We start from the raw sequence: 27782 nt of genomic DNA on the forward strand, positions 1-27782 counted from the left end.
TCTGAGTTTCAGTATTGCTGTGTGAGTTTAGAAAGAGAATCATTTTCTGCAGATCTAAGTCATGACCTGGAACTGGACCACCTGGGACAAAGTCTTGCAGTAACATGGCATCACTCCGCTTCCACAGAGACATGAAACTCGTGAGCTGCAGGGTGCAAAGAATGTCCTCCCCACAGAGACAGGGTTATCTCCCAGTCTGTGTAACCATTGCTAAAAACCCCTGAGAGTGTACACATGGGTCAGCTGCAGAGGAACGGGGTGTATGCCAGCTCAAAGACATTCATGTTCTGTGCCTTGGTGAAAGGGAGGGTTCTTACTGAGCACATTGTTGCAGAGTCCTCCATCAGCAGGCAGGCATGTGGGAGGGATCAGCAGGCGGAACGAGGCGGAACCCTGAACCGTCCCCCAGTGCCCCCCCCCCCCCCCAACCCCCATACACAGCCCCCATACTCTCAGTCCTGTGGAGCAGCAGAGGGAAATCTCTTTCACAGACTCTTCTCCTGGTTCAGAACGCTTCAACTGGGTCAAGCTTTGAAGGAGGAAAGGTTTTGGGACTGAGCTAACATGGCATCTCTGAAACATGTGCTCTGTCTCTGTCTGTCTGCCTGGACCATCACTGCTGCAGGTAGGACAACAAGACAACAACAACAACAACAAGATAGATAGATAGATAGATAGATAGATAGATAGATAGATAGATAGATAGATAGATAGATAGATAGATAGATAGATAGATAGATAGATAGATAGATAGATAGATAGATAGATAGATAGATAGATAGATAGATAGATAGATAGATAGATAGATAGATAGATAGATAGATAGATAGACAGAGAGACAGAGAGACCGAGAGACAGATGAAGAGATGGAGAGATGGAGAGATAGATAGATAGACAGAGAGACAGAGAGACAGATAGATAGATAGAGAGATAGATAGATAGATAGATAGATAGATAGATAGATAGATAGATAGATAGATAGATAGATAGATAGATAGATAGATAGATAGATAGATAGATAGATAGATAGATAGATAGATAGATAGATAGAGAGATAGAGAGATAGAGAGATAGATAGATAGATAGATAGAGAGATAGATAGATAGATAGATAGATAGATAGATAGATAGATAGATAGATAGATAGATAGATAGATAGATAGATAGATAGATATTAAGATAGATAGATAGATAGATAGATAGATAGATAGATAGATAGATAGATAGATAGATAGATAGATAGAGAGATAGATAGATAGATAGAGAGATAGATAGATAGATAGATAGATAGATAGATAGATAGAGAGATAGATAGATAGATAGAGAGATAGATAGATAGATAGATAGATAGATAGATAGATAGATAGATAGATAGATAGATAGATAGATAGATAGATAGATAGATAGATAGATAGATAGATAGATAGAGAGATAGAGAGATAGAGAGATAGATAGATAGATAGATAGAGAGATAGATAGATAGATAGATAGATAGATAGATAGATAGATATTAAGATAGATAGATAGATAGATAGATAGATAGATAGATAGATAGATAGATAGATAGATAGATAGATAGATAGATAGATAGATAGATAGATAGATAGATAGATAGATAGATAGATAGAGATAGATAGATAGATAGAGAGATAGATAGATAGATAGATAGATAGATAGATAGATAGATAGAATAGATAGATAGATAGATAGATAGATAGATAGATAGATAGATAGATAGATAGATAGATAGATAGATAGATAGATAGATAGATAGATAGATAGATAGATAGATAGATAGATAGATAGATAGATAGATAGATAGATAGATAGATAGATAGATAGATAGAGAGATAGATAGATAGTTTAAAGTTGATGTAACTTGTCTCCAGCATGTGCTTCCTATCCAGTGGTGGAAGAAGTACTGAGATATTTTACTTAACATACTAAAATATGCTTAAAGACCAAAAGTAACAGTAGCCGATATGTAGGATGGCTCGTTTTAGAATGATACACATATTAAAGGATTTTATTGTATCTATTGATGCATTAATGGGTACATCGATTTAACAATGCATCGTATAAATATGGGGATTATTTTAATTATTTGAGTTGTTTTATATAATGCTGGACAGCCAAATTTAGATGTTGAATAATATGTTTTTATTAAATAAATCTGCTAAAATGTTTGTTACTAAATCCGTACAATTAATGTAATGGAGTAAAAAGTACAACAATAGATAGATAATAGTAATATAAAGTTGATGTAACTTGACTTGTTTCCTATCACATGCTGTTTGATGATTATTCAGCCCCTTCTGTTGTGTTGGGCATTGTGTGGAGATTAGATTTCTGGCGCCATGGTTACCGTAATTCTCCTGTTTTTTTTATTTTTTATAAACTGCCCTAGAATTTTTTCCAGATATGCTGATATCTGACATGTGTTTGAATCTGATGGAACTTATTTCCTAGCTGAACTCTACTGTGTCTGATAGGGGACAGAGAGGAGTTATACATCATATTTAATTTTCTATGTTAATATTCTTAATATATGTATGTACTAATGCAACATTATTAGGACGTATATTAAATAATTGAACGCTCCAGGCCAGTGTAGATATTAGGGATGCACCGGATCCTGATTTTTAAGATCCTGCCGGATACCGGATCCACTGCTTAAGATACTGCCGGAACCGGAACCGGAACCGGATCCTACTCGGATCATCAGCTAGTACATTATAATGCAGTGAAAACCACTTTACAGTTCATTACTTCATTTCCTTTCCTTAACAGATGAAACATACGCATTAACTTCTAACATTATCTATTTTATTTCAATAGTTACTTGGAACACACCGCTGAAATGTGCAGCTTAACGTCATTTGTGTACAGGCTTATTGTTCAACTTCTGTTCAATAGTGGTCTGAGTACCACTCTGTGACTGTGCTGCTGTGGTACCTGTAGCCTCACTGACGTTAGACTCGGCCTTGCACAACTCATACTCCGTTGGATGCTTTGCACGGAGATGTTTAAACAGCGGAGATGTTGAGTAGTGTCTAGTGTCTTTACCTCCACGAGCCAAATTTGTACTGCAAAGCTTGCATATCGCGCGACTTGAATCTCCCTCTTTCAGTTCAAAGTACTGCCATACAGCACTTTTTCGGCTCAATGCATCCATTTCCGCCGACGACTGCTAGCACAATGGAGGTTATCTTCTTTAAACATTTAACGACGTAATCACGTTGTGCGTACGTGCTGTAGGATCCGGTCCGGTTGGGGCACCCGTCATATAATACACAACACGTTTGATATTTATTTTTGTGTTGGAAATGTACAGTATGGTGGCGGAGTAATGATGTGTCATGATGTAACAAGAAGACTGCATATTTTCCACTTTATTTGTAATCCGTGAATGTTCCGTGATTCACCTAAACATGACACGGCACATTTTTGTTTCAGACATGAGGTAATGTTTATGCAATTAATAAACCAAACAGAGTGTTATGCAACATTATTAGGACGCTGCAAGAAATGAAGGCAATGAGAAGGTGAAATGGAATGTTACATGAGTGTTTGTTACACACCGGGGCTCAGAGTACGATCAGCATGTATGACTGTTATCATTCTGTTGCATTCTCTCTGGGCTCATATCCAGCTCTCAGTGGAAAATCTGACGTTAATTATAGTCTACTCGTGAGGAAGCAGAGGATATGTGGAAAAGATGGCTGCCGTGTCTCTCGCTCCTCTCCAGCTCTTCATTGTTTTTGTTTTATTTCAGTCTTTCAAGGTTTCAATGTTTTATTGGTTATATGCACAGCATATACAGCGTATATGTTGGCAATGAAAATCTTATGTCCCATGCTCCTCCAACAACGCAACATACATGGTGCAAATAAGATAAATAAAATAGTGCAAAAAGAGAGAAGAATATTTACAATATCAACAATACAGATTTGAGGATGTGAAATATATACATATGTGGAATACATTGAGAGTATTTAAATACTTTACACTGTTGAATGAGGAGGTATGGGCAGATGCATATATTATGTAACAGATGTATATGGCAGATGTGTATAATATATATGTATGTGTGTACTATAAACAGATGTCAGTAGACATTCACAGAGCTCAGGAGTTCAGTAGTCTTATAGCCTGTGGTATAAAACTGTCTCTGAGTCTGGTGGTCTTGGTCCGGATGCTGCGGTACCGTCTGCCAGACGGCAGCAGACAGAACAGATTGTTGCTGGGGTGATGGGGGTCCTTTAATATCCTACCGGCCTTCTTCCTACACCGCTGGGTGTAGAGGTCCTCCATGGATGGCAGCTCCGTCCTGGTGATGTGCTGAGCAGTTTTCACCACCCTCTGTAGAGTCTTACGGTTGAGGGCGGTGCAACTGCCATCCCAGGCGGTGATGCAGCCAGTCAGGATGCTCTCGATGGTGCACCTGTAGAAGTTGCAGAGTATCCTGGAGTCCATGTTGAACTTCCGCAGCCTGCGGAGGAAGAAGAGCCGCTGTCGAGCCGTCTTGGATATGACCCTGGTGTGATGTGTCCATGTCAGGTCCTCACTGATGTTTACCCCGAGGAACCTGAAGCTGCTGACTCTCTCCACAGGAGTCCCGTCGATGGTGATGGGTGTGTGTGCCTCTCTCTGCCTCTTCCTGTAGTCCACAATCAGCTCCTTTGTTTTGCTGACGTTGAGATGGAGGTTGTTGTCCTGGCACCAAGATGTCAGGGCTCTGACCTCCTCTCTGTACGCCGTCTCGTCGCCGTCTGTGATCAGGCCGATGACGGTCGTGTCGTCAGCAAACTTGATGATGGTGTTGGAGCTGTGTGTGGCCACGCAGTCGTGCATGAACAGGGGCGGTGTTGAGGGTCAAGGTGGAGGATGTGATGTTCCCCATCCGCACTGCCTGGGATCTGCCCGTCAGGAAGCTCATGATCCAGTCACAGAGGGCGCTGTTGAGCCCAAGGTCCCTGAGCTTAATGATGAGCTTGGAGGGCACAATGGTGTTGAATGCTGAACTGTAGTCAATGAACAGCATTCTCACATAAGTGTTCCTCTGGTCCAGGTGGGAGAGGGCAGTGTGGAGGGTGAGGGAGATGGCATCATCCGTGGACCTGTTTGCCCTGTATGCAAACTGCAGGGGGTCCAGTGAGTCAGGGAGGGAGGAGGTGATAAAAGTTTTGACTAACCGCTCAAAGCACTTCATGATGATGGAGGTGAGTGCAACTGGGCGGTAGTCATTGAGGCAGATGGGTTTTGTCTTTTTGGGGACAGGGACAATGATGGACTCTTTAAAACATGTGGGGACTACAGACTGGAGCAGTGACCTATTGAAAATGTCTGTGAACACATCTGCCAGCTGAACTGCACACACCTTGAGAGCACGGCCAGGGATGCCATCAGGTCCAGGAGCCCTGTGTGTGTTGATCCTTTTCAGAGATCTACACACATCTGCACTGGTTAAAACCAGTGAGCAGGGATCCTGGGCCTTCTGTGCCTCCACAGCCAGGGGCTTCTCAAAGCATGCATAACATGTGTTCAGTTCATCTGGGAGAGATGCAGACACTTCCTCAGCACCACTCGTTGTCCTTTTGTAGCCTGTTATTGTTTTTAGTCCAGACCACATGCTTCTGGCGTTGGAGCCCTTGTAGTTCGACTCCACCTTGTCCCTGTATTGTCTTTTCGCACTGCTAATAGCTCTCCGGAGTGCATACCTGCAATGTTTGCTTACACTGTTTGGTACCACTTTACAATAAGACTACTCTTATAAAATATTCATAAAGGGTTTATAATTAGGTTGTGAACACTTTATTAATCATTAAGAACTCCCTGCTCTGCCACCTCTCCTGCATGTGTGTGGTTGTTTGTGCACATATATCATCGTTGCTTGAGCACGTATATCCTCCGTGTGTGTGTAAACACCACAGAGTGGGGAAAGAAATCTCCCTTCAAGGGATTAATAAAGTATGTCTTCTTCTTCTTTTTCTTAGTTCACTTCGTCTTCTTCATCAGCCAACATCCTGTATCTGTTGCTCACTGAGTTGATTCTCCCCCAATCCATCTTGATGTTTCTTGGCATCAAAGTAAGCTAAGTAGCCAATATAAGACTTAGCAGTAAAGATAAATGTAGGCTCATTATTTGGCAAGCAACCGGTCACAGTTGTCCTGTTTATCGCTCGTCTTATAAAAGCTTATTAATGATTTATAAAGTGTTCACAACCTAATTAATAAATGAATTACAAGCTATTCGTAAACCCTTTATAAGGGTAGTCTTCCAGTCTCCAGCTCAACAGGACAGTAGGGGTCCTCACTCTCTGGCGCCATTTCCCACCTTCCCACCTCTTCTACTTCTTCTCCAACCACACCCAACACCACTCCACAGGGGACATCAGCCTCTCCCCATTCAACCCCACTCTTGGGTGACACTTCCAGCAGCTTCACACCTCCGATAATCACCACCGGACTGGTCAGGAATCAGCTCTCAAAGATCAATGTAAGAAAGGCCCGGGGGCCAGACAACACCAACCCTCCGGTGCCCAAGGTGTGCGCCGGACAGTTAGCAGGAGCTTTTCAGCACTTCTTCAGTCTCTCTTTGAAGCTGATGAAGGTGCCTGAGATCTGGAAGACTTCCAGCATTGTCCTGGTGCCCAAGAAAAACACGCCCCAGCATTCCAGGAGACTACAGGCCTGTAGCTCTGACCTCTCATGTCATGAAGATCTTTGAGAGACCGATCCTGCAGCATCTCAAACCCATTGTGCGTGACTCCCTGGACCCCCTACAGTTTGCCTGCCAGGCCAACATCGGTCTAAACCAGGGGTATTCAACTAAAATTGAATAGTTCCAGTTAGAGAGAATGTCCTCAGGCAAACGTCCGGAACATCAAAATGTCTTACTGGCGTTATGAATAAGTGTGATATATTAGCTGTGATTTAGTAGCTGTATCAACGTCTGCATGAAATCAACAAACAAACAAAGTACAACTCAAAAACAACAATATTTATTGTCTCTTGAATTATACAGATATACAGTATAAGACTGCAGATCGTTTTGATGTTGCACTCGGGCTGCATTTACAATTAAATAGAGAAAATAAATAAAATAGCTTTTGAAAATGTGTGCATCTTAAAAGAGCTTCATTTTAGAACGTTTAAATAAAGAGCAGCAGCAGCTTGAGTTTCCCTTTCTCTCTGTTAACGTTTCACATCTTAACAGTTTCAGCCAATTATAGAACATATCAGTCCAAACACATCATAACAATGGAACAGTGTTAAGGTTTGTCTTTCTGTCCCTCTTATATTCCACTCCCTCACTGACTGTCTTTTGTTCAGTGAGAGGACTGAGCTCTATCCTGTCCGGCCAGGATTTGAAATCGGGGCTGAAATGGTGTCAGGGCCATTCTCATACACATGTGAAGGTGCTCATTGCTGCTCCACTCACCGCCTTCTCTCTCTGTCTCCGTCATCTCTCCCCTCACTCTTCTCTCCGCCTTCTCTCTCTGTCTCCCGGTAACTCGCCTCTCCCCTCACTCTTCTCTCCGCCTTCTCTCTCCCGCTAACTCGTCTCTCCCCTCACTCTGCTGTCCATCTTCTCTCTCTGTCTCCCGGTAACTCGTCTCTCTCCTCACTATTCTCTCCATCTTCTCTGTTCCGCTAACTCGTTGCTGCCCACACTCTTCTCTCGGCCTTCTCTCTCCCGCTAACTCGTCTCTCCCCTCACTCTGCTCTCCATCTTCTCTCTCCCGCTAACTCGTCTCTCCCCTCACTCTTCTCTCCGCCTTCTCTCTCCCGCTAACTCGTCTCTCCCCTCACTCTTCTCTCCGCCTTCTCTCTCTGTCTCCCGCTAACTCGTCTCTCCCCTCACTCTTCTCTCCGCCTTCTCTGTCTCCCGCTAACTCGCCTCTCCCCTCACTCTTCTCTCCGCCTTCTCTCTCTGTCTCCCGGTAACTCGCCTCTCCCCTCAGTCTTCTCTCCGCCTTCTCTGTCTCCCGTTAACTCGTCTCTCCCCTCACTCTTCTCTCCGCCTTTTCTGTCTCCCGCTAACTCGCCTCTCCCCTCACTCTTCTCTCCGCCTTCTCTGTCTCCCGCTAACTCACCTCTCCCCTCACTCTTCTCTCCATCCTCTCTCGGTCTCCCGCTAACTCGCCTCTCTCCTCACTCTTCTCTCCATCTTCTCTGTTCCGCTAACTCGTTGCTGCCCACACTCTTCTCTCGGCCTTCTCTCTCCCGCTAACTCGTCTCTCCCCTCACTCTGCTCTCCATCTTCTGTCTCCCGGTAACTCGTCTCTCCCCTCACACTTCTCTCCGCCTTCTCTGTCTCCCGCTAACTCGTCTCTCCCCTCACTGTTCTCTCTGCCTTCTCTCTCCCGCTAACTCGTCTCTCCTCTCACTCTTCTCTGTCGCGCTAACTCGCCTCTCCCCTCACTCTTCTCTCCATCTTCTCTCTCCCGCTAACTCGCCTCTCCCTTCACTCTTCTCTCCCTGTTCTCTCTCTCTCTCCCGTTAACTCGCCTCTCCCCTCACTCTTCCCTCCATTTTCTCTCTGCCGCTAACTCGCCTCTCCCTTCACTCTTCTCTGCGCCTTCTCTGTCTCCCGCTTACTCATCTCTCCCCTCATTCTTTTCTCTGTCTTCTCTCTCTGTCTCCCGCTAATTCGCCTCTCCCCTCACTCTTCTCTCCGTCCTCTCTCGGTCTCCCGCTAACTCGTCTCTCCCCTCACTCTTCTCTCTGCCTTCTCTCTCCCGCTAACTCGTCTCTCCCCTCACTCTTCTCTGTCGCGCTAACTCGCCTCTCCCCTCACTCTTCTCTCCATCTTCTCTCTCCCGCTAACTCGCCTCTCCCCTTACTCTTCTCTCCATCTTCTCTGTTCCGCTAACTCGTTGCTGCCCACACTCTTCTCTCGGCCTTCTCTCTCCCGCTAACTCGTCTCTCCCCTCACTCTGCTCTCCATCTTCTCTCTCCCGCTAACTCGCCTCTCCCCTCACTCTTCTCTCCGCCTTCTCTCTCCCGCTAACTCGTCTCTCCCCTCACTCTTCTCTCCGCCTTCTCTTTCTGTCTCCCGGTAACTCGTCTCTCCCCTCACACTTCTCTCCGCCTTCTCTGTCTCCCGCTAACTCGTCTCTCCCCTCACTGTTCTCTCTGCTTTCTCTCTCCCGCTAACTCGTCTCTCCTCTCACTCTTCTCTGTCGCGCTAACTCGCCTCTCCCCTCACTCTTCTCTCCATCTTCTCTCTCCCGCTAACTCGCCTCTCCCTTCACTCTTCTCTCCCTGTTCTCTCTCTCTCTCCCGTTAACTTGCCTCTCCCCTCACTCTTCCCTCCATTTTCTCTCTGCCCCTAACTCGCCTCTCCCTTCACTCTTCTCTGCGCCTTCTCTGTCTCCCGCTTACTCATCTCTCCCCTCATTCTTTTCTCTGTCTTCTCTCTCTCTGTCTCCCGCTAACTCGCCTCTCCCCTCACTCTTCTCTCCGTCCTCTCTCGGTCTCCCGCTAACTCGTCTCTCCCCTCACTCTTCTCTCTGCCTTCTCTCTCCCGCTAACTCGCCTCTCCCCTCACTCTTCTCTCCATCTTCTCTCTCCCGCTAACTCGCCTCTCCCCTTACTCTACTCTCCATCTTCTCTCTCCCGCTAACTCGTCTCTCCCCTCACTCTTCTCTCTGTCTTCTCTCTCTCTCTCCCGCTAACTCGTCTCTCCCCTCACTTTTCACTGTCGGGCTAACTCGCCTCTCCCCTCACTCTTCTCTCCATCCTCTCCCGCTAACTTGCCTCTCCCTTCACTCTTCTCTCCGCCTTCTCTGTCTCCCGCTAACTTGTCTCTCCCCTCACTCTTCTCTCCGTCTTCTCTCTCTGTCTCCCGCTAACTCATCTCTCCCCTCATTCTTTTCTCAGTCTTCTCTCTCTGTCTTACGGTAACTCGTCTCTCCCCTGACAGTTCTTTCCGCTGTCTCTGTCTCCCGCTAACTTGTCTCTCCCCTCACTCTTCTCTCCGCCTTCTCTGTCCCGCTAAGTCGTCTCTCCCCTCACTCTTCTCTCCATCTTCTCTCTCCCGCTAACTCGCCTCTCCCCTCACTTTTCTCTCCGTCTTCTCTCTCTGTCTCCCGCTAACTTGCCTCTCCCCACACTCTTCTTTCTGCCTTCTCGCTCTGTCTCCCGGTAACTCGTCTCTCCCCTCACACTTCTCTCCGCCTTCTCTGTGTCCCGCTAACTCGTCTCTCCCCTCACTCTTCTCTCCGCCTTCTCTCTCCCGCTAACTCGTCTCTCCCCTCACTCTTCTCTCCGCCTTCTCTCTCCCGCTAACTTGCCTCTCCCCTCACTCTTCTCTCTGTCTTCTCTCTCTGTCTACCGATAACTCCCCTCTCCCCTCACTCTTCTCTCCGCCTTCTCTCTCCCGCTAACTTGCCTCTCCCCTCACTCTTCTCTCTGTCTTCTCTCTCTGTCTACCGATAACTCCCCTCTCCCCTCACACTTCTCTCCGCCGTCTTTGTTTCCCGCTAACTCGTTTCTCCCCTCACTCTTCTCTCCGCCTTCTCTCTTCGCTAACTTGCCTCTCCCCTCACTCTTCTCTCCGTCTTCTCTCTCTTTCTCCCGCTAACTCGTCTCTCCCCCCACTATTCTCTCCGTCTTCTCTCTCTGTCGCCCGATAACTCGTCTCTTCACTCACTCTTCTCTCCACCTTCTCTCGCTCTCTCCTGTTAACTTGTCTGTTCTTCTTGTGTTTATCTCCCTGTATCGCTCACTCATCTCTTTCGCCCCCTGTTGGCGCCGGTTAAAATGGAATTGTCCCGTCAAAATGAAAATCCCTTATTAATGTATTGATTATAGGTCTGGGTCCGTATAGGTCTTCGTTAACAATGAACAGAGTACTGTTCTGCTGTACAGAGCCAATTCACACTTGGAGAAGCCGCACAGCTCACTAAGAATCTTGTTCTTCGTCTTCCCCAGCGCCTTCAACACCATCCAGCGACACCTGCTCGCCTAGAAGCTGTCACTGATGCAGGTGGATCATAGCTTGGTGGCCTGGATCACTGACTACCTCACCAGCAGACCTCAGTATGTCAGACTGCATGGCAGCGTGTCTGATGTGCTGGTGAGCAACACTTGAGCCCCCAAGGAACTGTGCTGTCACCATTCCTGTTCACCCTCTACACCTCTGACTTCCGCTTCAACTCCGACTCATGCCACCTACAGAAGTTCTCTGATGACTCCTCCATTGTCAGCTGCATCACAGATGACAACGAGGAGGAGTACAGGGCCCTGGTGGAGAACTTTGTAGGCTGGTGTGACAACAACCACCTCCAGCTCAACAACAGCACGACTAAGGAGCTGGTGGTGGACTTCAGGCGGGGCACAAAGAGGTTTCTAACCCCCGTCACCATCAGGGGGGAGGAGGTGAAGGTGGTGAACACCTACAAGTTCCTGGGAGTGCACTTGAACAATAAACTGGACTGGAGTGACAACACTGATGCTCTCTTCAGGAAGGGACAGAGCAAGCTGTTCTTCCTGAGGAGGCTCAGGTCCTTCAACGTGTGCACGAGGCTGCTGCAGACGTTCTACCAGTCTGTGGGGGCCAGTGTGCGCTTCTTTGCCGCGGTGTGCTGGGGTGGAAACACCAACAAAAGGGATGCTGACAGGCTGAACAAGCTGGTGAGGAAGGCTAGCTCTGTAGTTGGAGTTAAACTGGACAATCTGGAGGAGGTGGCTGAGGGGAGGACGGGGAAGAAACTGGACAGTATCCTGGATAACCCCTCCCACCCCCTCCATGCAGAGCTAGTGAAGATGAGGAGTACGTTCAGCCACAGACTCATCCCACCTCTGCACAGCACTAAGCGCCTGGGAAACTCTTTTGTGCCTGTAGCCATCATGCTGCACTACAAGGGGTTAACCATGCGACTCACTGACAATAACCCGGACTGCACATCAAGCCTGCACTCTTGCACTTTTGCGCAATAACTTTGACATGCACTCTCTTTCTGAACACAAACATGTGTTTATTTTTAACAATTTCTTTCGTTACTTATCTGTATATATTTTTCTAGATTTTAGAATTTTAATTTTAAATGTGTGTTTCATATCCCTGTGTGAACCTGTACTGTTTTTCCTCTTCTCTGTTGCTGCATAAACACTTGAATTTCCCCACGGGGATTAATAAAGGTACATCCTATCTTATATTATCTTATCTTATCTTATTGTACAGTGGTACCCACTTTTTTAGTATCTTTATTTTCTTATCTTGTCCTTTTATAATATGCTGCATTGTTGGAGGAGCTTGGGACCTGAGATTGGTATTGCCATAACTACATTGTAGCGACTGTGCATTTGATAATCAAAACCCTTGGACCTTGGCAGAAGGATTTCAAAGTATTCCCCAAAATATTCAGAGATCATATGAACAGAAAATCATGCGTTGCATTTTGTTCACAGAAGACAACGTGCCCAAAGCAGAGAAGTTAAAATGGGATTCACTTGACTTTAAAACCATCATCAAATGGACTACTGAAGATTCTGACCACAAATACACTGTGTCCTTCTCCAGGTAAACACAGACACGCACGCACGCACGCACGCACCCACACCCACACCCACACCCACACCCACACCCACACCCACACCCACACCCACACACACACACACACACACACACACACACACACACACACACACACACACACACACACACACACACACACACACACACACACACTTTAATAGACCAAAACAATAATAACACCTTTACATTTAATGCAGTATTTTATCATTATTTTAGTTACTTTTTGTATGTTGCTTCAGAACAGGGTACAGTGAGGGATCTAAATATGAACCATCATTCATGTTCATCATTAATTTTAACATTGAAAAAACCATGATGATCATGTTTTATCACGCTTTTATCGAGTCAATTCTGTCTTTTTCATTAATATCATGGTTTGGTAACCTGACTTTAAAGATCAGGAACTCTCTCAGTCAGATTATAAAGTGGTCCAGCAGGCTGAACCTGGAGACCCTGTATCTCAGGCAGTAACAGCGGTTATCCAGCTCCATATTAGAAGATGACTCCCCCCCCCTTTGCACACAGAATTTAAGCTTCTTCCTTCGGGCCGGTGGTTAGTTGTCCCAAAGAGTAGAACCATATATAAAAACAGCTTTATCCCAGCAGCTATTGCACAAATTAACAAATCATAGCAGCTTCACACAGATGCCTATTTATGTACTTATTTATGAATTTTGAATGTCCAGGTTTGTGTTTTTCTTTTTTAAATGTTTTTAAATGTGTCAGGGTGTGCTTTTTTGAGAGATGTGTCTGTTCTCTGTGTTTGTGTTTAGAGTGGATCCCTTGTCTTTTTATCTGCAAACAAAATCTACCAACGGGTACAAATAAAAATAACCTGAACCTTGTGAGCACACATTTAAAGACTCCCTACACATTAAGTCAGGGCCCTCCCCGTGAACAGGAACAAACCACATCATGGCAATCACTTTTTATTGTTCACTTCATCAAAGTAAAGTAAGCTTACATTTTAGGTTGTTGAGGAAAAAAAACCTGCATGTGAAAACCATGTGTCAGTCATGTTTTTCATGTAGTTCTATCTGACAGTTCTGGGGAGAAGTTGAGCCTGGATCAAAGGCTGTGCTTTTCTCCGAGCTGTGTTTGTTGAGGCAGACGAACAGCGCTGAGACAGTGAGAGTGTGTTTCTGCAGGAGACTCCGAGGGGGAGTCACTCACTGATTCCTGTCAATAGCTTGTGTCTGGATCATTCCTAGATTTGCAAAAAACTTCGAAAACTCTTACCAGACTCGCTGCATGGTGACTTGGCAGATTGCTATTATTTTAACTGATACAGCGATTTTGATATGATTTATAATAATCAAGGCATCAACATTTTTTAAATCACAATTATTATTATCAATCGGAAAGGACAGCTCTGGAAAAAATCAAGAGACCACTTCAGCATTATCAGTTTCTCTGGTTTTCTTATTTATAGGTATGTCTTTAAGTTAAATGATTGTTTGTTTTGTATTGTATTCTATAAACTACTACCAAATTTCTCTGTATTGGAATTCAACAGACACTTCAATGGCTGACATACATGTGGAGATACAGATTTCAGAAACATTTGGAGTGGTCTCTAAATTTCTTTCCAGAGCAGTATGTTAAATGCTAGTATTTTTTCTTTTAGCTGTGTTAAATACGGGGCTGTATGCTGGGATGTCTCTGCACCTACACAATATTTCCTTCCCTTGTTTTACATATACTTAGCCGGTTGTGCTTCATGCTGTTTGAATGTTGCACAGGTCCATATTGCGATTTTGATTTAAAAAATAATGATGCAACCCTATCAACGACCTATCCTAACTTTAATTATCAAAGGTCAACGCCTTATTTTAACCATCATCACCAACACAACCGCTTTTATGAGACCATTAGTTATAAAGTGTGACTACAGTCCAAACACAGAGCACTATGGGAACAAAAGCTGGGGTTGTCTGGTAAAATACAAAAAATGTTTCATCTAATTATAGTTTAACTTATGCAACCATGTTCTCAAACACTTTTATTAAGGAATATTTGTTGTTGTTGTTGTTGTTGTTGTTGTTGTTATTTCACACAAACAGATCCTGTCCGGTGTGGAAAGTGTAAGTCAGCCGACCATGCTTATAAAAAAATGAAAACCATATTTTTTCTGTTCTTTGTGTTCCCCTTCATTTGACCACCAGCGATGGCGATGATTGGAGGGAGAGTCAAGACTGCATCAGGATGTCAGACTCAGAATGTGATCTGACTGGAGACCTCGTTCCTTACGACAGGTACAGCCCTCTACCACCTGAATAATAACTCAATAATGTTCAGTAGGTATATGGGAAGGTGACATTCATCTCATTTGTTATTTCAAATGTTTTAAAATAGTCCTACAGAAACTTATATCTTTCTGTTTTTTAGCATTATGTTTGCCTGCAACCTTACCAATCATAATCTCTTTATTTATCAGATATATTATCATACATTTTAATGAGGCTAATAAACCTTAAATATGATGTCAGAGCAATGACCAACACACTCGCATCAGGATCATCACACACAGCTCGGCAGTGTTGGTCTGTGAAAATGAGTTTTAACCCAAAATGAACACACTTCACTGATTCTTCCAACTCAAATCCTTATTAGTACATCATCTACATGCAAACAATCAACAACGTTCTCATATCAACTGTAAACATCTAAGACTACAAAACCAACAATCTTCCATATAAAACATGCTCTTCCATCTTTTTAAATCTTAGTTCTCTTTATGAATATACATATCTTTCTCCTTTTTTATTTGTATATATCTGAATATATTACCATTTTGTTTTAGAATGTGGTGTCACAGATGTTGAATTTGACATCCCTCTGTCTTCCTGGGGGACAGGGCCTACACTGCTGATATACAGACTGAGCCTGAAATTGTGAACTATGATGAGGACCTGGAGAACTATCCTCACACTTACTCTGATCCCTTCAACCCCTACAGAGAGAGTAGGTATCACATGCATGAAACATATAAATTAAACACTTAAAAGGGAACTTTTAAACTGTCAATGACTAATTATGTTATAGTCTGGGGCGAGGGTTAATGAAGGATAGGAAAAGGCTAACATTTCCAATAAGGATACTATTGTGAACACCCATTTATCATAAGCCTCTCATATGCAGGTTACTGCTATCCTATATTAACAAATAAATTGGTTATTCAGATTAAAGGTAAGCATGCAGCATTATCAGTGTGTTAACTATGTGTTGCATTCTGTCAGAATGAGCAGAGCGAGGCTCCGAGCAGCATTTGGTGTTTGGCTAACCTGACCTTAAAGGTCTCCTATTATACTTTATTTGAACAATATATTGTAGGGCCATATCTACAAAACATGCCTGTGAAGTGTTTTGCTCAAAATACCAAACAGATCCCCCATTGTAGCATGCCTCATCCCCCTCTATCTCAGCCCTGTTCCTGAAGTGCTGATTCTGTGACTGTAGCTTTAAATGAACTAGCTGCTGCTGGCCACGCTCCTTTGGAGCTGCTGCTGGCCACGCCCCTTTGGAGCGTCATGATCTCTCCTCTGAAGAGACTTTTGTACCGAATCAAACCAAACCACATCCAGCATCATTTCTGAAACAGTATGGAGCTCAAACGTTTCTCTCTCTCGGTTTACCACAAGGAGAGGACCTTTATATTACACATAGCCTCTCCAGTAGTGATGGCGAGATGAAGCCTTATGAATCTTTGAAGCTTTCCAGCCAATTGGTTGCAAAAGAGTTCATCTCATGAGGCTTCATTTGCACACAAACCCCCCTGTTGGTCAAAGTACAGGCAGATATGAGATCTCCACAGTGTGATCTCTTTATACAGAGTTCCCAATGAGGGAGGCTGGTAAACATTGCAAAGAGGGATTTTTGTTCTTAAATAATATTCGTCAACTTATCCATGTTATAGCCTCAGAAAAGGTAAACAACATCAAAGTATACATTTATTAACTACATTATGACATTAAACTTACGCTTTTATAAACAAAATAAATATGTATCATCTGGTTGTTGATCCTGCGACCCTGCAGTTGATAGTGTGGTGTATTAAATCTGGTCATATACAAAGGTAGGTACACATCGCTACAAGATATACCTCAATAGTCAGCTGCTTTCCAGCCGAGCCACAGCCTACACGTTGAAGTACTCTGAAAACTCTGTTAATTCCTGTTAATATACTTTGTTGATTCTCTGCCAATCAACACGTTCCTGCATTTCTATTTCTCACTCGTCGTATCCCGTCTGTAGAGGGCTTCAATGTGGATGTGTCATTTGGTCCAAAACCTTTATTCAAAACCAGGAAAGATAAGCAGGTTAGGAAATCAAACTAAGTTATTTGTTGTGTCTATCTAGTTCACTGCGTCAACAATAAGTGAAACAAACAATCTTTAGAGAGGTTTAAGTGAGGGTTTGAGTCTTCCTAATCCCATCGGCGCACTGGGGCCAGGTACAGGAGGGGAATATGAGTGTTATAAAACTGTAAAGTGTCAGTGGTTCAACCGATCTGAAGCACTATCTGAAGCAGTCACGTGGTATTGACGGGAAGCGAGGCTTCGTTTGTCATCGATAACGTCACTGGCCTCAAATGACATAAACCTCGATACGCGTTTCAAAAAAACTTCCTGCATTACTCGACACACGCTCCGAAGCTTCGGTGCAGTACGTAACATCACTACTCTCCAGTAGGCCTACAGCGTTAACTCTGAGTGTTAGCGATGCTTGCTGCACACAGCTTGTTCTTTCTCAGTGTTGTACCACTAGAACAGAGACATTATATGTTTTATATATACAACAACTTTACTCTTAAATCCCTCCTGCAGACATCCTGCTGAATACACACACACACACAGCTGGGGGGGGGGGGGGGGGGATTCAGCTAGACTGTATATGGGGGGCGACGGTTGGCTGTCATGTGGGTTGCTTTCCTTATAACGTCATAAGGACAGAAATCTGGATCAGCTCGTTTGCAGGTTTGGGGAGTAACGGAATACATGTAGGCCTAACGGCGTTACGAAATTAGGATACAAAAAAAGGTAACTGTATTCCCTTACAGTTACAGAAAAAAAAGACGTAATCAGATTACCGATACATTTTTGAAAAAATAGGGATTAGTAGCAGGATTACAATGGTAAAATATATTAGAAAATAAAGAATGATATGACGATGCACATGCGCGCACATTCATTCACGATTCTCACAACACCACTCTGGTCATCATGGCAAGTCGTAAGAATGCATTTACTGGTTGGAAATTTCGCGATAATTTTGTTTTCAAAGGAGAGAGGGGAAACAATATTACACTGCAGTGCAAGCTGTGCCTTCCAGCTTTAAATGTACAGTCGTTGTCCAAGGAGTCAACATCAAATTTGAAGAAACATTTACAGGTAAGACCGTTAAGGTTAGCTACACAGAAATAACGTTAATAATAGTTAGCTAACGTTAACTAACTTGTCTACTACTACTTACATTACTAGCTACTGAAAAATATTTTGGGACTGTAAGTGGTGATGCTTGTGACCGGAATGGTGATAACACGAGCCCCAGACCGGAATAAGTTTATGGCAGTTTAATTGAAGTTTGAGTGTGAAGTGTCAAGTGTGAATAGCATACTGAACAAAGTACATTTACTTTATATGCGTATCATTCCCGCTCAGTGGCGGCTGGTGAAAAAAAATCTTGGTGGGGCTGGTGTGCCAACAGATTTCCCTGCCTAATCTAGCATAAGCATTCAAATGAACAGTCGGAAAATGACTACAGTTCCACAATAATAATTTAATTTCACAGTTTCCAGCTTCACAGAAAAAGTAACAATTTACAGCTATATTAGACTTTATGCTATCAAATACTATACAACACAATCAAGGGATAAATTAACAACAAGGGTATGATTTCAGCTGAATCTATACAAATCAACAGTGAGTGAGTGAATGAGTGAGTGTGGGTTGAGAAGAGAGAATGAAACAGAACTTTCCTATTAAAATGTAACATATACAAAGAATTTAGAACCAATTATTTTCAAAAAATTTGACATAAACAGATTATTTTAATACCCTCTCTCAAGGAAAAATGCATTTACTTGGAGAAAACAGCATCAGTGCCATACAGTTGTCATTGCATGTCACAGCCTGAGAGAAACAACAAAGCATTCTCCACAACTATATTACAATTACATACTATAATATTATTACATCGCCATCATCTCTCTTCGTCGTCGCGCGTATTTTTTCCCCACGTAGCGTAGGACAGAGTCTGGGAGTCGCACTACGAAAAAAAACTATCGCTGGCTCCTTATGTAGCTACAGCAATCCTAAACCTTCACACATTTTACGTAGCAGTTGGGGCTAAATTTCCAGCGCCCCACCGGCGTTAAATTTGGCGACGTTGATAGGCCAATTATTCATAATTTCCCCCTAGCAACCATAACCGGATTGGCTGTTTAGCTGCCGGTCAGGGGCACTTTGCCGATCGCCAGGGATGGGCAGTATTTCTAATACATGTATTTGAAATACGTATTTCAAATACAAAATACTATTTTGTAATTTGTATTTTATTGAGATTATGAAAATGCCTTCGTATTTTGTATCAAAATACTTCAGTGTTGTGTATTTTTGTATTTTCAAAATACTGTAAAATACTTTCTGTGAAACACTGTGATAACATCTATCTATCTATAAACGAATGTCTCTGTCTGTGGCACCTTCGCATAGTTAAGCCCCTGTGACGCCACGCTCGGCCACTAGGGAATGTTGGCGCTGTTTCACACTTGCTATGGGCATGCACATTGCACTCACAACACAAAACGTTCGGTGCTGCAGATTGAGTTGGGTAGCTACGTTGGCTACTTTGTCCGGACCTGTCATACATTGTTTCAAAGCAAGGTGAGCAACCAAATTAACCTAATTTATTTAAGTAACACATTTATTCTCAATCTCAACCATGAATCATTCTTTTTATGGCATGTTCCTGTTCAGTGTAATGTTTGGTGTTCTTTGTAAGGCTAGGCTATTTCACTTTTGAATGTTAGCTGCTAACTCGCTGTGTTAGTTTCACTCTCTTTGATTTGATCCAGTGAACATTCAAATAATCACGTTTTTAAAGTTATTGTTATGTTAGACGGTTTCCGCCTATAGGCTACTTAGGAGTTTTGTACGTCATTGTCTATATGTGTGCTGCTGCAGCACCACAGATAACCAACCCCCTCCGCCACTTGTAGTAGGCTAGTTTTGGCTCATAGGCTACTGTTGGCCATTTAATGATACATTTTCTTAGAAATGTACCTAACTAATGTTCTGCTGTTGACTGTATGTAGCCTACACAATATGTAGGCTAAAGTAGCCTAAGCAACAATCATACAGTACAACATGCCACAAATTTGTTCTCCCTCAGATTCAGGTTCAGAACGTGATTGGAGGGACAGTTAGGAGTTGCAGGGACCTGTGAGGAGAAATGAGTGAGAATGAGTGGGAGAATGGGAGACAATGAGGAGAGCAGGTAAGGGAGTTGAACTGATGGAAGCTTGTATGCTGCATTCTTGACACATTTACAGCTGTGTAGCATTTATAATGGTATTATAGAAATAAAGCATTTATGGATGCCGATTCTGAATATTTTGTTTACTAAGCTTCAGGAATTATGAACTTTGAGCATAGTGGCTACGCTTTTTCAGTGCATAATGTGTTCGCAGTTTTCAATTTGTGATGCATTTGGAATTTTAACATTATAAATAATAGTTGCAGCTTCAAACAAAGTAGGCCTACACCACCCGTGGGTGCTATTAACAAACCAATACTGAATTATAAATAATGAAACTATATACATAATAAAATAAAATAATGAAAATCTGATTTTCAATGTATTTATTATTTATATACTATTATATATTTCAATTTAAAAATGTTTCTGTAGTTTAGATGCAATAGATAGTGAAGTCTTCTTTTTATCTCACAGCTCTGACCAGCCCCTGGAAATACCAGAGGAGAATCCTACCCCAAGCACTAGTACTGCTCAGTGGACTGTGAGATCAGCGATATTAGATGGGACTTATTTTGAAATTGTGAAACAAACAGAATCTGGGCAAGTTCAGGCTGAGTGCAAATTATGTACAAAGAAGAAAACCATCATATCTGGTTCTGTTCAAGCCACTACAAATTTCAAAACTCACCTGAAGAGGTTGCATGCTGAGGTACTTCCAGAGTTTGAGCAACACAAGCAGGGTTTCAGCAGCGGAAAGAAAAGGACCATCGGTACCACACTCAAGCAGACAAAGTTGTTTACAGAGTGTTCTCCCAGAAATGCTCAGATCTCTCAGAAAAAGGTAGATGACTTAATCACTGCCTATGTTGTTAAAGGAATGCATCCTCTTTCAACTGTTGAACAGCCGGAATTCATTGACCTTGTTGAGGGCTTGAACCCAGAAGCAACTGTTATCTCTAGAAGAACTCTAGGAAGAAGGATTGACAATGACTTTACAACAAAAGTGGATGATTTGAAGGAAGTTTTGAAAGGTGTTAAGCACTTATGCACCACAGCTGATATTTGGTCCACCAAAGTTTCAAGCTTTTTTGGTGTGACAGCACACTGGATTCAGCCAGATACACTTGGCCGCCTGTCTACAGCACTAGCGTGCCGCCATTTCCCTAGTCCACACACATACGATAGAATTGCCGAGACACTGGATGAAATCCACACCGAATATGGGCTGTCCCATGAACGTATTGTTGCTACAGTAACAGACAATGCGTCGAATTTCGTGAAAGCGTTCAAAGAATTTAATATTTCAGCAGTGTGTGTGGACGAGGAGAGTCAAAACGATGAAGAAGATCTCTCATTTATCGCAATAGACTCTTCAGACTCTGAGGAAAATGAGAATGGCATTATTGTACCTACTCATTTGCGATGCGCGTGCCATACTTTAAGTCTGGTTGCGACAATTGATGCAAAAAAGGCCATGAAAGAAAATTCTAGCTTGTCGCGTCTAAACAACTCCACAATGGGAAAATGTTCTGCACTGTGGAATGCAGCAGGAAGGCCTAAAAGCGCTGAAGTGGTGTCTGCAGTACTGAAATTCAGGTTGATTACACCTTGTGCGACGCGTTGGAACTCTCTTTATGACAGCCTTCATCAGCTCTGCAGCATCCACGAGACCCTCCCTGATCTCATGAAACAGTTAAACCTGCCATTGTATAAGGATGCAGAGATGGAGTACATTGAAGAGTATACCAAAGTCCTGAAACCCCTTGCGCAGGCAATAGATCGATTGCAGAGCCAGTCACCGTGCTATTACGCAGAATTAATTCCAACCCTATTTGCAATAGAGGGTAAGCTTGAAGCTCTGCATGCCAACAACCTCCGTTACTGTTCGCACCTTCTGCATGCCATAGTGGATGGTTTCCATCGGAGATTTGGTGCCTTTCTAGATCTTCGACCAGAAGTAAACGAAGCGATCCTGGCGAGTGTGACCCATCCGTACTTTAAGATGCGCTGGCTCCCTCCACACCTGGCAGGTAAAAAAAAAAGAATCCAAGAACTGATGCTTCAGGCTGCCACTGATCTTGGGCTTGTGACTGAGAGTGAGGCTTCAAATGCAACTTCTGCGGTAGAGGAAGAGGATGACTTCTTCATCTTCACAGAAGACGTGGAGGTTTTCCAGAAGTCTACTCACAGCAAGGCAGAGCTAGAGTCACTTCATTTTTTGGAGGACCAAAGGAAGGACTTGCCATCCTTGGACCAGTATCCCCTCATCAAAAACCTTTTTGTGAGGTTCAATACCATCATTCCATCCTCTGCTCCAGTAGAGCGTTTATTTTCCTTTGCTGGACTGATCAACAGGCCCCATAGGCGGCGTCTGAATGCAAATCTCTTTGAGAAGCTAGTTGTGCTTTAAGGCATTAACTGAGGAGACACCACTAGGTTATACACACTGTTTTGCACATGCTTAGATCACAACACTTGAGTTTGCCATTTTCCTTTCTTTTTCCTGTTTTACAGTATTAATGTGACAACCTGTTTTTTAAAAATTATTATTACTTTTACTTTTTTGTTGTGCATTGTGATGAAACCCACCAAGTGTGGTAGTGGTGGTGTTTATGCTACCTACTGTAGCTTACATTTCCAAATAAATCATCAATTTGGATTGTTTGTCTTTGAGTTATTGTCACTGCTTCATAGTGGGCAATCTATTACAACAATAGAGTAAGGGCAAACATATTGGGATGTCTAACCTGAGGGGTCAGCATATCTAATCTGTTAACTGAATATGGAAGGAGTCTCTTGCTTTCAGATGTTTTTCCAGATAGTGTGCACAAGTGAAGGGATAGACGAAAAAGGTTTTTAGAAATAAGTATTTTGTAGTATTTTGAAAATACAAAAATACAGTATTTTATTTTGATACATTTTTTGGCTGCTGTATTTTGTAGCTTATTTTGATACATTTTTAAGGTGGGTATTTTGTATTTTATTTGGAAATACATTTTGATGTATTTGTGCCCATCCCTGCCGATCGCCCCATGAGAGAATGATACACTGTCTGTCAGTGGAAATTCACTGTTTAATGAGTGTTAGTTGGTGGAAATGTTGTTTAAATGATTTAAATTGCATGTAGGCACACACACTATTAAGTAAAACTGACATTGATTTAAAAAAAAATATGCAAAAAATATTTTTCCCCCTCAACAGCTGGTGGGGCAGAGCCCCAGCGCCCCCTATGGGCCAGCCGCCTCTGTTCCCGCTATTAATCTGACAAAGGATAATCGTAACAAAGGAATAGCAGGACAAACAATTACACAACGAACATAGAACATTATATTAGGCTAATTCAATTAATTTATTCGCATATTTGGTATTGAGGTAATCCAAAAGTAACGGAAAGTAATCAGGTTACGTTACTTTAATATTGTGATACTTAAATTAGGTTACTGACTACATTTTTAATTAGTAATTGTAACGGAATACATTTTTAAAGTAACCCTCCCAACCCTGCTTGTTTGTACCCCCGTTTTTAGAGATGTGGGTAAGGAGGAAAAGAGAGAGGGTTGTATTTTCTGACACTTTGTGTCCTTACACACCGGGGGCACATATTTATGTATTAGTTATTGTTTTTTGTGTGAAAATTCATTACCCCTGTAGCTCCTGTGGTGCTTTACTGTTGGTCAGTAGGTGCAAAGACATGCTGTTCAGCCTTCCCTATACTGAGCCTCACTCACTCTGGTCATAGGAGCGCAATACTAAATCAGTTGAGTTCTCTCTAAAGCAACAGATAACAAAGTATGGTTTCATATTGTTAACCATTGCTTCACTTTCAAGCTTATACTTGCTCTCCCTGGGTGAGGAGATGAGGTGATAGTCATGCTGGTAGTATCAGAGGTATCCATGGGACCTGTTGGTGCCTGCTGTGTTTTCCTATCTTGTGCTGAGTTGGAACCCAATGACAAAGACCTCTTTATTATTTTAATTACATTCCATACAACATAACTGCATCTCATATTTTCTCCCGGATAGTGGGTGCAGTATTAAACGTGCTATTGTCAACATAAACAAAACTATAAACACTTATTTATGAAACATATGTTTTGTTCAGCAGGATAATCTCCACACCAGTTTTTGACTTTTGAGGCTAAAATGTAGGGAACCCTTAAGGGACATGGGCAAATAAAAAAAAACTGAAATGTTTCTCGTGCGCACAAGAAAGTTTTGCATGATCACGAGAAAGTATTTTCTCAGGGTGTTGCAACAAAATATTGCATGAGATAGGACCTGCATTTCGGATGCTGTTTCTTTATGAATGACAGTATGACAGTTCAAGAATTAGTTAAGCTGTATTTTGACCTGGGACTTCATCATAAAGACATAGTTACTTTACTTGCAAGTCGTCACCGTTATGTTGTGTCTCAAAGACATTTAAAACGAATTCTGAAGTCGTGTGGTCTTTCTCGGCGCAAGAACTACACCACTTTGGATCGCGTAGTTGAGTTCATTGACGACAAGAAACTTTCGCGTGAGCACGAGAAACATTTAAGTTTTTTTATTTCCCCATGTCCCTTTATGGGTTCCATAAAAATGCAATCTCCAGAAGTAAAAAAAAAAAAACTAGCATTAGGCTCTAAACTACTGTAACTACATCACTGTCGCAAATCTTCACGTCAACACCGCTAAGCTAAATGTTAGGCTACTTATGTTAGCCGTAATGACGTTTAGTAGACTAATTTAGTCACTTGTTAGCAGTAGCTGTTTTCTAACACATTGAAGCTTCAGACATTCAGTCTGCAGCTTTTGTTAACCACACTTTCAGGTTCTAACCAAAAACACGTTCAAATACCATTGAACTTTGAGACCAGGGAATCTGAAGTGATAGCACTACACAGAAAACTCCTATTTAAAATATAGAAGGAAAAGCACAACAGTCTGAAATGATGAAGAAAAAAAAAGTGTCTATAGGACTAACCCACAGCTTTATGAATAAGACTGAATGAACTAGTCTCATGGTCCCTGGTGATCGCTCCTCTCCTCAGGTAACATCAGTGCTGTGAACATCACGGTGGAGGCTATGGATGAGAGCAGCGTCATGGTCAACATCACAGATCCTCTGACCGGGATCCACACACGTGGGAAGCAGCTCAGCATCAGAGACGTCTTCAGAAATGACCTCAAGTATAAGATCAGCTACTACAAGTCTGGAAGCACAGGCAAGGTACAGAACTCCTCTGCCAACACTGCACTGATATACTGTAGAGCCGAGCATACAGTCTCACTTGAGCAATGAAGAATAACTGTTGTACAATGTACGTTTAATGTTTGGGATTTTTAAATGAAATGTATTAATGTATTAATACTTAGATTTTACATACATGGACTCAATATATTTTTATTTATTATATATATTGATCTTCTCCGACACACTGCTTTATTCATGTCATTTTGGCTCTCTCTCCTTGTCAAATGGTCAAGTGATCTGTTAATCAGCATCATTTCTTTTACAAAAAAGATATTTGTATCCCATAGTAGTATAGAATTACATCTAATATTTTATACACAATTCTTCACTCTTTAAACCTCATTTTTTCATAACAATGTAAAGCTTTTTCTCTCTATTTAGTGAACTTATGGTTTATGAAATGTCTAGGACTGAAACCACCGTCCCGTTTTTTTTTTGTGGACAGTAAATATAAAGCTGGGGCCGGCAGCGACTTAATTTAGCTTAGCATTTCGCCTGGCAGTAGGGGTGTCTCCATCCACCTACTGGCCCCTACAGTATAAGGCTCACTGATTACATTTTGTATAAAGTTGTAAAATTGTCAAGGTTATGATTTTAAAGGGCTTTATTCTAGCCAAATTATTGGCAAAATACTAGTATTGCTCTGTAACCTTTTTTTTGTTTTTTTACTTGGCTATTTTTAATGCCTTTGGAAGGAGCCGGGCTAGCTGTTTCCCTCCATTTCCATTATTTGTGCTAAGCTAAGCTAACCAGCTGCAGGTCAAACAATATGAGAGTGGTATGAATCTTGTCAGATAACTCTCAAGATTTTACAAGAATATAACTATGAACTCCCCATGTGTTTATTAATATCAATACTGTAAAGTCACTGTAAAGACACAGCTAATGTTTGAGACACTGAGACATGTGGTAAATGTGCCATCGTCCTACTAAAGATGAATAAAGATTCAAATAAAACAAGTTTATAGGTTTATACTGAAATAGAGCAGCTATGGGACGATTAAAGGTATTCTGATTCTGATACACAAGATGGTTTAAAAGAAAACCACGTATCAGTTTGTCAACTTTATGAGTTAGCGACTTGAAGCTAGTGTTGCTAACTACTATTATTGAAATATAGTGGGCTGAGTTTAGAGGGTTTTTTGGTTGGATAGTGTTTCTATTTAAATCTAGCTTATTTTTGCCAGCTTCTCCAATGTTACCTACCTAAGCTTTGAGTGAGTGATGTAATATTTCCTCTTTATTATCAGAGAGACGTAATATCTGATTCGAGTACGGCCGAGGTGTCCAAGCTGGATGCAGGAGAGAGTTACTGCTTCATGGCCGCAGCCTTCATCCCCTCCCGACCCAAAAGGAGCCAGCAGGGAGCGTGGAGTCAGGAGTGGTGTATACCTGGAGGCGGAAACATCCTTCATGGTGCGCACTCTCTCTACACACTACACACCACACACTGCACAGTAACAGTAGCGGCACTTCAGGAGCATGGCCGGGTCATGAGTCCTGCGGGTGACTTTCATGGAGAACAACATATTTAGTTTGGGGCTTAGAGGCGCTTCTGGGTGACGTACTTTGTGGTCATCTCTCTAAGAGTTCCTTCTTTTTTTCTTAGGAACCTTTTTGGTTTTGTTTTCCATGACTGTGACTCACACAAACACAGTGTCCCTAAAGGCAACACAAAACATCTGCTGAGCTGATCATTTTAGTTTTTTTAAAAACTGTGTAAAACTAAGGACATTCTGTGTCTTAAGTCCACGGTAGATGTGGGAATAACCAAGAACAAAAGTGAAAGCACACATTTCTTTCTTTAAAATAGTTTTAATATCACAAAACCGTTCTTGGCTTGGTCTGGTCCCTTACACCTCTTTGTGTTGCAAAAAGATTTGAATATGGCATGGACAACTCAAGTACGCAGATTTTTTATTTAAGTTAAAGTACTAATACGTAAAGAATAAAATACACTATTCAAATAAAACTTTGATGCAAAGTTTAAGCATCAGAATACACTTAAAATACCAAAAGCATAAGTACAGATTCTGAACCCTTCAGAATAATATATGTCATACTTTGGAATTATATTTAGTGATCTATAAATGTGTAAATCACTATGTTTTAAATAATGTGTTCGGCTGGTTATAGTTCTGAGTTTCATCATGGGAACACTAAAATGCATCGTAGCTTAAAAATACTGCGTGATGATAAATAATGATGATGATAAATGATTTATTAACAGAGCTGAACCTGGGCGTTTGGGTCGCTATAATCTTCATCCTGCTCACAGTCTTCTTCATCATCGTCACGGTGACCGTCCTCTGCTGCAAATGCTGCCGACAGAGAAACTCAACTCAATTATCGGCACCTGTTTAGTGTGTGTGTGTGTGTGTGTGTGTGTGTGTGTGTGTGTGTGTGTGTGTGTGTGTGTGTGTGTGTGTGTGTGTGTGTGTGTGTGTGTCTTTCAAACACAGGGAGCTGGTCTCTTCCCTCACCAGGAAAACATTTACTCTCTCTTTGTTAATACTGTATT

The 27782-nt window shown here is 42.3% G+C and overlaps 1 protein-coding gene and 1 long non-coding RNA gene across 3 annotated transcripts; both read left to right on the plus strand.

Moving 5' to 3' along the window:
- Positions 1-450: 450 nt before the first annotated feature.
- Positions 451-27761, plus strand: LOC134866112 (tissue factor-like). Of its 2 annotated transcripts, none has more exons than XM_063886087.1 (7): positions 451-625; positions 12420-12531; positions 14712-14801; positions 15404-15510; positions 25059-25237; positions 26512-26677; positions 27492-27758. In XM_063886087.1, exons 1-7 carry the CDS (start codon positions 565-567, stop codon positions 27623-27625), a joined length of 849 nt encoding a protein of 282 aa, XP_063742157.1. In that variant the 5' UTR covers positions 451-564; the 3' UTR covers positions 27626-27758. The 2 variants fall into 2 exon arrangements, with proteins under 2 accessions (XP_063742157.1, XP_063742158.1); XM_063886088.1 differs by having other exon boundaries at positions 457-625; positions 12423-12531; positions 27492-27761.
- LOC134866468 (uncharacterized) lies at positions 19061-20808 on the plus strand. Its single transcript, XR_010166042.1, has 3 exons — positions 19061-19430; positions 19939-20043; positions 20500-20808. It is a non-coding gene; the product is annotated as an uncharacterized LOC134866468 (long non-coding RNA).
- Positions 27762-27782: the final 21 nt, after the last annotated feature.

The sequence above is a fragment of the Eleginops maclovinus genome, chromosome 6, assembly GCF_036324505.1.
Source record: "Eleginops maclovinus isolate JMC-PN-2008 ecotype Puerto Natales chromosome 6, JC_Emac_rtc_rv5, whole genome shotgun sequence".
NCBI lineage: Eukaryota > Metazoa > Chordata > Actinopteri > Perciformes > Eleginopidae > Eleginops > Eleginops maclovinus.